This window comes from Paroedura picta, chromosome 3 (assembly GCF_049243985.1).
Source record: "Paroedura picta isolate Pp20150507F chromosome 3, Ppicta_v3.0, whole genome shotgun sequence".
Lineage (NCBI taxonomy): Eukaryota > Metazoa > Chordata > Lepidosauria > Squamata > Gekkonidae > Paroedura > Paroedura picta.
In genome coordinates this window covers 47,127,420-47,141,385 of record NC_135371.1, presented here as the reverse complement: position 1 = coordinate 47,141,385, position 13,966 = coordinate 47,127,420, and the positions used below count along the sequence as shown (strand labels likewise).

General features: G+C 42.3%; 1 protein-coding gene across 12 annotated transcripts in view; it reads left to right on the top strand.

Moving 5' to 3' along the window:
- CACNA1D (calcium voltage-gated channel subunit alpha1 D) overlaps positions 1-13,966 on the top strand; it is a 312,904-nt gene that overhangs the window by 121,662 nt on the left and 177,276 nt on the right. For all 12 annotated transcript variants that reach the window (XM_077325522.1, XM_077325529.1, XM_077325523.1 and 9 more), the window contains exons 4-5: positions 5,915-6,054; positions 12,163-12,305. In XM_077325522.1, coding sequence (XP_077181637.1) covers positions 5,915-6,054; positions 12,163-12,305 — 283 coding nt within the window. The remainder of the gene's footprint in view (positions 1-5,914; positions 6,055-12,162; positions 12,306-13,966) is intronic.

Below are 13,966 nucleotides of genomic sequence, written 5' to 3'. Positions count from 1 at the left end.
ATTTTTTGCCACTAGAAGTTCAAAAGCACCATTTTAAAAAAATTAACAAAAAAAGATCACAGGAATGTTTCTCATCTAATCTTCTTTGTTCCTATTGTCCTAAATGTAATAGGCTGACTTCTTTCCTTGCATGAGTCACTTCAGTCTTGTAGGACTGTTCTGTCTTCATTCATGATTTTTGAAAATTGGTACCCTATGAACTTAAAAAAACAATAATCAAGCTCTAAGATATCCACATGGCAAATAAATTAAGAGGGAGAGGTTCCATAATATCTAACATAATGATTTAAAGATTTTGCAAGCTATTCATATTTTATTTTGAAACCATTTTTGTGAAACTCCTTAGCATACTTTCAGTGCTTACTTCATAGTGACAGCTTTGCGTGTTTTTTTCCTGAAGATTTAGAAAATACAAAGATAAATCATGACTAATGTGCACCATCTGCCTAGTGAAATAAAGATTCCTTACTGAGAACATAGTTTCTGCTAAGCTGATTTGCTTAGAATATGGAAGTATACCCATCTATATCTCTGCTCTGAAAATCAGGTCTTAATGCCTTCTGACAAGTTTTGAAACAACAGTGTAGGCGCTGGGATAACAACATTTCCTCTGTGTGAGTTCACTTGAACTTACCCAAGAACTTTGGAATGCTCCAAACTGCTGGTATTTGTTTTGGAACATCCAGTGGAGCAGTTCTGCATGTTTTATATCCCTTATACCTATGTGTTACTGATGTGTACTGAGTTTTTACAGCTTTCCTTCCAGCAATATGCATTTGGCTTGGTGCAGGGATAGATGCCTTTCTGCAACAATAGATCTTGCATCCTTGTTAATGGCAGTGAAATGTTGCTATTTGCGAGTGAAACTTTGGACTGATTTCATCTAGCACATTTGTGACTTATCATATAATCTCTCCGTGCTGGATGTGTTAATTGCCTTCAATGAAAAACATTCAGCTAGAGGTGTTGTTAGATGATATGGAAGCCTTTGGCCCTAATCTAACAAGCCCTCATGTTTTCCCCAGTGACTTTATTCTCTTTGTGGCCAGGGGAGATGAAGAGAAAGAGGAAAATAAATAATTTAATATGTAACAAAAGAGGGGAGCGCTGTTTCCTGGGATAATGCCTCCTACTCAGTCAAGCTGATATGCTTGCTTGGCCTACAAAGCCATCAAGCTGGTCATCCCCACATTAAAATGTTGCAACTTGTATCCCAGTAAGCTTCCTCAAGCCCAAAGCACAGAGCATCTAAGGCTCAAACTCCATGTGGTATTTTGTTTTCATGGATCCCTCATGAGAATTGTTTTACTTTTGGAGGGTGCAGGCATTCCTATGCAACTGACTTAAGGCAACCCTGTAAGATTCTCTAGACATGTCTTGAAGCTGCTTGCCATTGCCTGTCTGTGTGTAGCAACCTCAGCATTCCTTGGTGGTCTCCCACCCAAATACTAACCAGGACCGAGCCTGCTTAACTTTCAGGATCTGATGAGATCATGGTATCTAGGTTATAGCAAAACTTTCATAGAGATATGCAATCCAATTTCTTATCCTTCTTGGTAAACTAAAAACAACAACATGGGAGGCAAATAGATTCAGTTAAGAAATATCCAATATTTTACTGGTAGAATATGAGCAAAGAAATTAAAAGACGCTTGCTCCTGGGGAGGAAAGCTATGGCAAATCTAGACAGCATCCTAAAAAGCAGAGACATCACCCTGCCAACAAAAGTGCGTTTAGTCAAGGCTATGGTCTTCCCAGTTGCAATGTATGGCTGCGAAAGTTGGACCATAAGGAAGGCTGAGCGTCAAAGAATTGAGGCTTTTGAACTCTGGTGCTGGAGAAGACTCTTGCGAGTCCCTTGGACTGCAAGGCGAACAAACCGGTCAGTCCTAGAGGAGATCAACCCTGACTGCTCTTTAGAAGGCCAGATCCTGAAGATGAAACTCAAATACTTTGGCCACCTCATGAGAAGGAAGGACTCCCTGGAGAAGAGCCTAATGCTGGGAGCGATTGAGGGCAAAAGAAGAAGGGGACGACAGAGAATGAGGTGGCTGGATGGAGTCACTGAAGCAGTAGGTGCAAACTTAAATGGACTCCGGGGAATGGTAGAGGACAGGAAGGCCTGGAGGATCATTGTCCATGGGGTCGCGATGGGTCGGACACGACTTTGCACATAACAACAACAGAATATGAGGTTTGGCACATTGTGTTCTGTACAGATTTATGGCCAATTTGATGATGATGATGTTATCTGTTCAGTTGTGTCCGACTCTCAGCGATTCTATGGGAAAGTATTTGCCATGGGTCCCTGTCTCTGACTACTTCTTTTAATTGGTTCATGGTCATCCGTGTATCGGCTTTGATCGTATCGAGCCAGCGGATCCTTTGGTGACTACGTTTCCTTTTGTCGCTGACCATGCTGAGAATTAATGATATTTATAGCGCGTTTGATCGCATGATGTATCCCAAGTAAGTGAGCTTTAGCCATAATATCTTCCCTTCTAATGACATAATGGCCAATTTAGTTGTGTATAATTTAGGTGGTGCATTTCTTGCATTGTACAGGCTCTGTACCATATCACATTTCACAGATACAATCATCTTTAATCAGCCCCGTGGCGCAGCGCGCCACAGACTGAATAAAGCAGTAAGTGCTGTGTGGGAGGAGTAAGGGCGGGCCCTGTCCGTGATGAAAACTCGGGAGGGGCCATCCCGCCCCAAGCAGCCAATCGCGCGGCTCCCCATTGGCTGCTTCACCCGCCCAGGGAATCTGCCCGGCTGCTCCAGACAGCCACGGGTGAGTGGTGGGCTGCGCCACCTTCTCCTGGCCGGCGGAGCGGCCTCGCCACATTGGAGACGCGGCGAGGCCACTCCGCCAGCCAGGAGAAGGCTCGAGAGAGCCTCGGGTGGGGGGTGGGCCGGGCAGCCTTCTCCCGGCCGGCGGAGCGTTGCGGGAGGGGGGGCGGCTGCATAGGAGGGTCAGCCCTTCAGTCCCTGCAGCTGGCTCTTTCCCCCCCTTTTCTGCAAAGCGCCCAGGCGTCCTCGCAGGAGGGAGCCTGCCTGCCTGCCTGTCCCCTCTTGGCGCCGGCTCGGAGACCGCCCGTTGTCCTCCCTGCCATGGCGGGCGTTCCGGAGCAGGCGCTCTGCGCTCGCTCTCCTGCACCTCTGGCTGCTGCTGCTCCAGCCATGCGCCGCCGACTACTGCAGCTGAAAGGGCAGGTAAGCCGCATCGCTCGGCGCACAGGAGGGCGGCCTTTCGCCTGGCCGGGGCCTCGCAGGGAAACTCAGGGCTCAAGGGTGGCAACCCATTAAGTGCGGGTGCAGCCTTAGATAGGGCCAGGCAAGCATCTCCTTGGGTGGATGGCATAGGGGGTCTGGTTCTCTTGGCCCCCCAGTTGGAATGTCAATGGGCACCGGTATGGATTCTCATTGCCAAGCAGGCGTGGCATGCAAAATCCCCGCCGGATAACTGAGCCTGAAGTTTATCAGTACCTCTGATCCATGTGGGAAGGCTCGAGAGAGCCTCAGGTGGGGGGTGGCCCGGGCAGCCTTCTGCCAGAGAGTCATAGGTAGGGAGAAGGCTCCAGAGAGCCACGGGTGGGGAGAAGGCTCCAGAGAGCTGTCTCCCAGGCCATCTAGCTCCCATTGCATTTGCATGTGAAATGGGCTTTAAATCTAGTTTGAAATATTTGTGTTGATTTTGATGATCTTGTGTTTTTATTTTAGCTTTTATTATTTATTAAAATCAGTTTTATGAAGAATTGTATATGTATATGGCTGTTATCCACCTTGGCATATATTGTATATAAATAGATGTACTGTATATATTTGAGTATAAGCCAATTTTTTCAGCACATTTGTTAACACTGAAAAAGCCCCCCTCAGCTTATAGTCGAGTAAGGGTCCCACTAGGGATGTGCTGCTCGGCTGGGACAAAAAACCCCTGGGACATGGCTGCCACTTACCTTGGCTGGCCTAGCTCCTTTCGTACTTCAATTTTCTCCCTCTTTGTTTGGGCTCCCAAGGCCTGGGAACAAAAGGAGGGATGAGTGAGGGATAGACCAATGGCTGGCTTGGCTCCTTGTGGGAGGCCAGCCAATCATTGCCATGCATTTTGCATTTGCAAATGTATGACAATGCTGAGCTTGCTCTGTCAGCTCTCTGCAAGGAAGACGGTGAGGGGGGGGAGGAGCTGGGGAAGTTTGCCTACAGGAAAACATGTTTCGGGGATAAAACATTTCCTGGCCAAGCATAGAAGGTTTTTCCTTTTTGAAAATCTTCTGTGTTTGGCCAGGAAAGTATATAAGGGTACGGGTATTTTTACCTGTCTTCTGTTGCTGGACTCCTGGCCTGTGCTGCTCTGTATGGTAGAGTAGACTCTTAGTCTGACTCCCAGAGAGTGTGCTGCTGGCTGGCTGGCTGCTGCGCTGAACATCGCTGGAGAAGACATCAATGGTTTGACTGAAGGACTCTGATCTTTTTTCCCTCTTGCCTTCACTTTTCTTCTTCCTCTTCTTAATCACTTCTTCCAAACTATTTTTTGGTTTCTGTGGGTGGGGTGGGGTGGGTTTTGGGGGTGCTTTGAAATTCACTCTTTCTTTCTCCTACTGTTTCTTTCTTTTATCTGAGGGGCAGCATTGTTTGACTTTTCTTCTTGGGGTTGTGCTCCTTTTAAAAGTTGATGTTTACAGTTCTTTCTTTCAGTGTTTTGTTCTGGGTGGGTCACTGTTGTTGTAGTTAGAGTTGTCCATTCTCCCAGTTTGTAGTAGGTTGCCAACTTCGGGTACTGTTGTTCTGCTCTGGTTTGCTGGTCTAGGAGGCACTGTTTGGTTCTCCTGCTAGAGCTCTTCTCACAGAGCAATTCTGTCAGAGCTCTCTCAGGGTGTCTGGCGTGAGGAGAGGAAGAGAAGGCAACTGTAAGCTGCTGTGAGCCTCCTTTGGTTAGTGAAAAGTGGGGTACAAAAACCAGCAGTTATTCATCCTCTTGACTTTTCTGTATTTGTTGGGGGGGGGGAGGCTGGATGGGAGAGCCTGTGATGATGGAGCATGGATTAAGCGCTTAGGCCACCCTGAGCTCCTCCACAGATGATGATGAGGAATCCAGTTTTGAAGGATTTTAACTCTTGTGTTTTAGCTTGGTTGCTGCTTGAGCTAAGATTTTGGCAATTTTAACGTTATTGTTGATACCATATTGTTCTTCTTGACCTTGTTTTGCACTTACAGAGCTAGTTTGTTGTTTTTCTTTGAAATAAATATTCAAAAACATTTAACCTACTGATGCCTCAATGTAATTGTATTGGTATCTAATTTATAGCTGTTGCATTTCCCACCCTCGGCTTATACTCAAGTCAATGAGTTTCCCCAGTTTTTTGTAGTAAAATTAGGTTCCTTGGCTTATATTCAGGTCGGCTTATGCTCGAGTATATATGGTACATAAATACATTTCAGGGTCTTTGTTTTTATCTTTTTAGAGCTATGCAGTTAACAGCTGCTTATTGAATAATACATTGGAGGGAAAGTAATGCGTTAATAAGAGTTTTAATCCTATGGGGTGTTATTCCAGTCCAAATCTATGGAATTTAATGTGTTTGTTGGCCTAACTCCACATAGAATTGTACTATTAATTTGTGAAAGATTGTCAGTAATTTACAGTGGAATCATAAAAGTATTTTCTTCAGCGTAAGTTCCACCAGGATTCTGAATTAACAATTTGCTTAACTCTTTTTCATGTTTGGGTTTGTGCTTCTCAATAATGATAAATAATGATAAACTTTAAATGAGTGCTATTGGATAATTATGTTATTGGTTGGGTCTTTCAAGCATTTATTATATAAGTTATAGCTACTTTAAGTGAATCAAAAGGAAATTCTGACTCTGTTCATGATTAGTTTTTGCTTGTTCTTTTCTGTTACAGGAAAAAGTAGAATATGCCTTCCTGATAATTTTTACAATTGAAACATTTTTGAAGATTATAGCATATGGATTGTTATTACATCCCAATGCGTATGTTAGAAATGGATGGAATTTGCTGGATTTTGTAATAGTAATTGTAGGGTAAGTTTGATTTTGATTTTTTCAAGGAAAACTTTTAAAATATTCCTATATTGTATGCACATTAGTTAAATGGAGAAGAGGTCTGTATTCCTTTTCAAAGTTGCTAACCAGTGTCATTGCCTATGCAGGTCTTTGACATCAGAAGCAGTTATATTTAAATTTCTATCTTAATGTTACCTTAGTGAGTAATGTCCTTGGGATGGAGAGGGAGATTGCAACCCTATTAGTTTCTCCTGTTCATTTCACAGTAACTTCAACAGTTATCAATATGATATATTGCTGGATAATGATTAGAATATGTATCAAGAATACCAAATTCTAGTTGTTTCATCCAGATTTTATTAACCAGCTCCAGAAGAAAACTAATGCTAGAAAAGTTCACAGGCCTTTTCTTAAACATCTAAATGAAATGGACATTTGGAGTAAAATGCGAAACAAGATTTTAAAAGAAGGGTACTGTTGTCATTAGTGGCATCACAGCACACCCCCATTTATGTTTTGTGCCTCCTTATGACAATATTTTGATTTAATGTCTGCGTTTCTTTTAGCAAAGGTACTAAAATATCAATACAGTAATATACAGTTGTAATGATAAATTAAGGTGTTTCTCTACATTTCCAATTTTCTTTTTAAAAAAAAGTAAATCTCTAGTCCTGTCCTGAAAGAGAAGTGTCTTTTACATTGGATCTTTGAGAGAACTGTTTAGAGACTTTCTTAAATAATACTCATCTACCGGAGAAAGGAGAGAAAGTGTTTTGATGATTATGACTGTCCAGTCATTAAACCGTGGGCTGGAGGTAGATAAGAATAAGTGGGACAAAGAAAATTGAGGGCAACTCAGAATTGGTTTTCAGAAAAAAAAACAAGGTGAAAGAAGTCTCAAAAATACTTCCCCCAAAGAGGGATAGAATCAAAAACTAAAGGGACAAAAATTCATGTGGAAATTGGGATAAATCTAAGCAGTACAGGGCAAGAACTGGCAAAAAATGCCTTGTTTGTATGAGAACAACTGATTGTTTGCGATTTGAACAAATTACAACCTATATTTGGTGAGAATGTATATATGTTTACTTAAAACATTCCTATGCTGCCTTTCTGCCTGAAGGGTCTCCAAAGCAGTGGATATTTCAGATATTAAAGCCATTTTGGATATTTTAAAAGTTCAGAACATAAAAATCAGTGTTTAAATTTGCATTATTTAAAACAATAAAACACAATTATTTAAAACAACAAAAACACATAAATGCACAAGGAAGAGTTCTAATAAGAATGAGGCAATAGCAAACCAAACAAAAAAAGTCCTCACTTGTTGGTAGAAGACAATGATGGAAACAAACACATTTCTTTGGATAGAGTTCCAAGGTTTTGGTGCCACAATCAGGAAAGCCTTTGCTCTAGCTATCAAAGCAGGACCTCTAAAGATGACTAAAGTGTTTGGATAGTTTCATATGGGAATAGGTGGTCCTTAAGGTATGCTGGCCATAGGCTGTTTAGGGCTTTAAGTGTCATAACCAGCACCTTGAATTGGGCCCAGAAACAAACTGGAAGCCAGTGTTGGTGTAACAAGATCCACATCCATATTAGATTACTGCATTGTGCTATATGTAGGGCTGCCCTTGAACGCTATCTTAAACTATAATGCTACAACTAAAATGTTGACTGGAGTCGGTTGCAGTGACCATATTAATTTAATCTAATATGGATGTTGCTAGAGCAAGCACCACCGTGTCATTAACGTTTCTATCCACGAAGGGCCATGGCTGGCTCACCATCCAAAGCTGGAGAAGTCTACCCTGGCCATCACTATTACCTATTTATCCAAAAGAGGCTCATGTCCATCACACACACACACACACACCAGGGTCTCAACATGCTCCTTTAGGAGTGCAACCCTATCCAGAAAAGGAGATATTCCAATTCCTAGGTCAAATCAAACCTCCCCCAGTAGCACCTTCATTTTGTCAGGATTAAATTTCAACTTGTTAACTCTCAGCCACCCCAAAATGACTTCCAGAATCTTGTTCACAGTTTCCACAGCCTTCCTGGAATTTACTGGAAGGGCAAGATAGTGCCAATTCTCTAAACCACAAAATTTATTTCAGAAATGCCACCACCCCTTTATTATATAAATTAATTTTTAAATAGAAGGGAGACAAAATCCGACAGCAGAGAATAAGAGCTGGTTAGTACAGTACCTCTAGTTCTAAAGTGTGGCATGTAATTCAGTCATCACTTCTTCTTCAATCTTTGTCTTTGAACATTAAAAAGCCATCACTTTCATTAATCATAAAGTGATATCCAGCTCTTGACTGATTACAACATAAAAAAACAACATTCAAGCTAGTGTTGTTAAAACTGCAGAAAGAATGGCTTATTAGTCATGCTTAAGGTAAAAGATGCTAGAAACAAATAGTGGGCCATACCAGAAAAATCAGAAGTTACTTTTTGAATTAATTAAGGAATTATTGGAATTATTTGATAATGTAATATTCAATCTTCTGTGTAGCCCCACATTGGGTATTGCACTTGTGCAGGCCAGTCCTCAGAAGCTCTTTACAGTTGTACTGTCGAATTATTAACACTCCAAGAGGGGGTCCCTCCCCTGTAGAGCTCTTTAGAGGTTGTTTTCCCACCTAACAATCACATGGTCTGCAGGGAGGAACACCCCTCAGTCCGTTCTTTGCCACCATGTTGTGAGGACATGTTCTCTGCAGTTAAGGATATTGTGAGAGTTTTTTTTCTTCATCAAAAGTCTCTTCTTGGATTTTTTTTTCCTTTAAAGAACCGGGGGGTGATTCACCTACTGGTCAAGTCTCAAATCCACTTTCAGTACCATCTCCTGGTGATAGAGTAGGGAAAACCCAGAGTATTTCCGCACTCTTTAAATGTAGTGAAATACATACCTTATGTAATCATTATATTCCGATCTCTCCATATGACATGGCCAACATGCAGCGTCTAGGCAGCAAACGGCTGGCAACATCCTGCATTTTAAAGCATTAGTTGGGGAATTGCATAAAGTGGATTCTCCAACCTATTTAGTGCAAGCAACAGGAGAGCAAGCAGCAGGCAAACAGCAGAGGGAAGGTATGGAGGCTCAAACATACTAAAGGTGCCTGCGTCCTCCCCCCCTCGAACCCACCTCCCTCTCCCTTGTTCAGCCAATCTAGCCTGCTCTCTGATTTTGCTGACCCCGGTGAATTGAGCTTGCCTAAGTGAACAGTACTAAGCTGCTAATCACAGGGTCTGAAACAAAACAGCACTTCAAAATCAGTCCTTCTCAGGCTTTCCTCCTTCAGCTTGAGCCTCCCTTCCCCCCCCTTCTCCCGCTCACCCATTGTCATTCACAACTCTTCCCAGGCTTGGGGAGAGGGAGAGAGACTTAGCTAGCTGCAATTGATTAAAGGCTGCATTTGTTAACAACTGATTAAAGGCTGCATTTGTTAGCCAGTTTCTTCCTTGTTTTGCTTTGCTTTGCTTTCTCCAGAGACAAGAAGGGGGTGGAGGGTGGGGGGCTTTCACCTACTGTTTACTTCAACCTGTCCATGTTGTGATTTTTGCTGCAACTGCTAGATGCAATACAGTCCTGTTATCCCCCCCCCCCCCGCACACACACACACATTGTTGGGAAGCCCAAATGATGGGACTTTATTATTATTAGTATGGTTATTTGCAAACCTCGCAGTGGCATTCAAAAAGCACTATGCATCTATGATTTGATGCATAGGTATAGCAATGGAGAAGTATTGAATTAAAAAAAATCACGGGCCCTTTAAAATACCGAGAAAGGGGATTGGCTGCCTGGATTGATTGACAGGTGGAAGAGAGTAGTGTTTAAAGCACATTGCTCTCTTCCACCATTTCCAGCAGTGGAGGGCGAGAAGTGCAAAATGGCAGCAGAAAAGAGCGAGACAGCAAGAAGGTGAAGAGGGGACGGGAGGCACATTTAGCATTACTCCATTCAGCTGGCGTACTGGTATTTTTACTTATGTGCGGAAATTGCCCCAGTGTCACCTAATGAGGCTTTGAAGCTCTATATTGAGCAGATGTAAGGATGGCTAAATTGTTGGAATTAGAGGTGACTTCTAGCAATCCAAGTCTTCTTGACAAGACCTAGATAGACTTTATGCTGATTCTCCTGTCAATTATGAGAAACTCTATGCTTGAGTTAGAGCAAGAGTTGTCTTTCCTAATACAAATAAAGGGCAATGCAGAAACATCTAAAAAATCCCCTAGAATTGAACCCCATTATAGGGTTCTAAGCATGTTTTCTCTTTGTGGCTAAAAAAGACAGAGCTCTTAGACTGATTCTAGACTTGAGAGATCTATTTTTTTCTTAAATGTTAGAATGTTCGAGATGTTATCAAAATTAGTCTTACAGTTTTTAACATTAAATTGTTGGTTTTGTGAACTTGATTTCCAGAATTCTCATTTTCATATTGCAATCCATGCCAGTTACTGCAAATTTCTGTGTTTCAAGTACAACAACCTCTCCTACCAGGACATGGCCCTTCAGTTTAGATTGGCTACTGCACCAAAGAAATTTTTGAAATATGTTAGAATCATAGAATCATAGAATCATAGAGTTGGAAGGGGCCATACAGGCCATCTAGTCTCTATGATTCTATATTGCTAACATGTTGCTCTAGTAGTTGCACATTTACAAGCAAAATGATGTACCAGATATCTGTATCTCAACCATGGACTCATATTGGTACCACCTGTAAAGAGATGTGTGTAATTATACAAATTTGTCAAAACTTAGATTTGGTAATTAATACAAAATTGTTTTTTTAATAAGTTTTGCACTGACTTACATTCTTAGCACATTAAGTTTACAGTCCCTTGGATTATAATGAGATAGCTAGATCAGTGGATGTACGAGAATAACCCTTTAGCAGGGATAACCTTTTGGGGAAAAGATGCCTCAGTTGTCTGTTACATCTGATGTTTCTTTACAAGGCTGGGGAGCATACCAAGGTTCATTTTCCATACAGAATGTGTGGTCAGTTGAGAAAAGGGCCTTCATATTAATTTATTAGAGTTTCATGTTATGCCTTTAATTTGTTCGCAGAGTTCATCAGGGGAAGGTCGTGAACTATATTACGCCAGTGACTTATATAAACAGTCAAGGGGACAGTTCGGTCATAGTTCTAGAGTCCTCTCTCCAGGCAATTCATGTAGCTGTACTGCCAGCTCAAATCCACCACAAGACTTGGCAGTCAGAGCATGAGTGGTTTATTGGAGAGAAATACATTCTCCCAAGCCACATTCCTTTCAGACATGCTAGAGACAAAGAGAGACACACAAAGCCCTGCCAGACCGAACATGAGCCCTCATTCCCTTTTATCGCTCCTGCTGTGAGGGAGGCAGAGACAGAAACAGAGAGAGCTGCCCCAAGCTGCTGACAGAGACACAGAGAGAGCCATCCCTGCTACAACGGAGGCAGAGAGAGACAGACAGAGAGAGCTGCCCCAAACTGCACATCAGCCCTTCTTCCCTCCTACAAACCAGCCCTAATTACCTGCTATACCTTCTGCTGTGAGGCACACCAAGGCACGCAACGAGAGGGAGAGGGAGAGAGAGACAGAGAGAGAGAGATCTGCACCTCTCAGTGTCCCCTGGGTCCCAGCACCCATTGCATTCCTGCTTGTAATGGGCTTTCTTGCTAGTTTAGGTAGATTTTCTATCTAAAGTTTTTCAGGAAATCCCAAATGTGTTTTGTTTGTTACATATTCCCTTCCTCCTCCCCTGCTGTGAGTCAGAAGTTTAAAAATTATTGAATTGGTGATACTTGCACCAGCTGAGGAGGACTAAGGGTGAGGGGGATTCCTCCCTGCAGACCATGTGACCTTTAGGTGGTAAGATGGCCTTTAAAGACCTTTGTGGAGTGTTAATAATGCAATAGAATAGGTGTAGTGAGCCTCCAGTGGCTGGCCTGCACAAGCACTGTGTGTCTGCACAGAAGATATCTTGATGAACAACAATTACAGGTAAGTGCAGACCTCAGAGTTAAAGTTTTCTGAATTATATAATGCAAGATTTCTTAAAAGTCTATGTTTTTTTTCTAAGTGGAGGACGATAATATCTTTTTAATTTTTTTACCAGGTTGTTTAGTGTCATTTTGGAACAATTAACCAAAGAAGCAGAAGGAGGTACCCATTCGGGTGGTAAATCAGGTGGCTTTGATGTAAAAGCCCTAAGAGCCTTTCGTGTGTTGCGACCTCTCCGGCTTGTATCAGGAGTGCCCAGTAAGTCATTTGCTTCTTCCGCAATAGCCTCTTTCTTTTTCTAGAGAGTTAAATGTGAGAACATAATAGTGGTCATCCTTGTTATCTCACTACTGAGATACACTGTATTTTGAGATGTCACCAATTTCAACTTGAATTACGAGATTTCTGAATGATAAATACAAATTACAATACAGGTCCACTAAACAGACAGAGGATTTATGTGTCTGTGGTCTGTGATTTAAGGCTAACTTAGATGGCATAATATTTATTTATTTAAAACATGTATATCCTATCCCTATAGGCTCAGCACAGCTAATCACCAAGTTACAAACGTATGTCTTATGTTTTTCTACTCTCCATGAGGTCTAGCAGAATTGACCTGTGTACTGATATCACTATGAGTTGCATTTCTGGACCTTTGTTCTGCACCATTAATTGCCATTGCAGCAGTCTGTGGAAATACAGTATGTTCTATGGATGGCTATGGAGGGGTATAGGAGAGAATGAGACCCACACCTACAGTTTTCAACACCAGTCACATGTCCAGTATAGGGCAGATTCTGAGCTGCCACTTTGTTCATACAGTGGAAGTATTCCCTGTCAGCAAACTGTCAGTAGAATGACTACAAGTCAAACATTGGATCAATTTGAGGCCTTCACTTTTCTTACATTTCCTGAGTAATATCACCCTTCTTGAGCAGTCATTTTCAGACTTCCTGCATTCAGCAAATCGTTTCATACTTATTAGATTAGATTTCATGTCCTGTTGATAGCATTGACTTACATTGTGTAGCCCAGTGGTCCCCAACCCCTGGTCCGGAGACCGGTACCGGTCCGTAGATCAGTCAGCACTGGGCTGTGGCTTATCCTTGTCCTCCTCCCCAGCTGCCGTCTTGGGGATTGCCCTTCCATTCTGACGCTGGCTCACCTTTCATGGTCTCCGGCGGCTGCCATAGCTAGGGCTCCCTCTCGGCATGGCACTGCGCAGCTGCTGCTAGCAGCACCCCCAGTGGGCGGCGGGAAGTCAGGGGCGCTGGTGGGAAAGCAAGGTGGCGGCAACGTCCCTTGGCAAAAGACTACCCCCCCCCCGGGCCTCAGTAAAATTGTCAAGCGTTGACCGGTCCCCAGTGATAAAAAGGTTGGGAACCACTGGTGTAGTCCACCATGAATCTCAGTGAGAAAGGTCAACTTTAAATAAATATATATGGAAAAGAATCTTGTGAATCTATCACAATTTGGTTTAGGATTCTGGGATCCATTGTTAGGAACTCAGCTCATGCAGAGTAATGATCAAGCTTGCCCTGCCAGCTGTCATCCTACATTAAATGATCCAACTATGGATATATTTTGTTCTTGTCATTTGCTTAAACTTTCTGTATATTGTTTATATTTTATTCTATATCACGCCCATTAATTTTCATTTTTGTGTTTGCAACTGGAAACACGTTTAAAAAAAATTATTTCACCATTTCACCATGCAGCAATGTACAACAACAAAAGGAATGTAAACTAAAGTATCTGTGTAATCAAAGAAACTCTCCCAAGCCACTGAGTCATAATCAATGTGAACCACTGCAGAACAGATGCATCAGACCAATGATATATATCACTCTGATGACTAGCAACTTCTATGTCAATTACACACTTTTCTCTTTCCTACCCTGGGTTCTCTTGGGGTC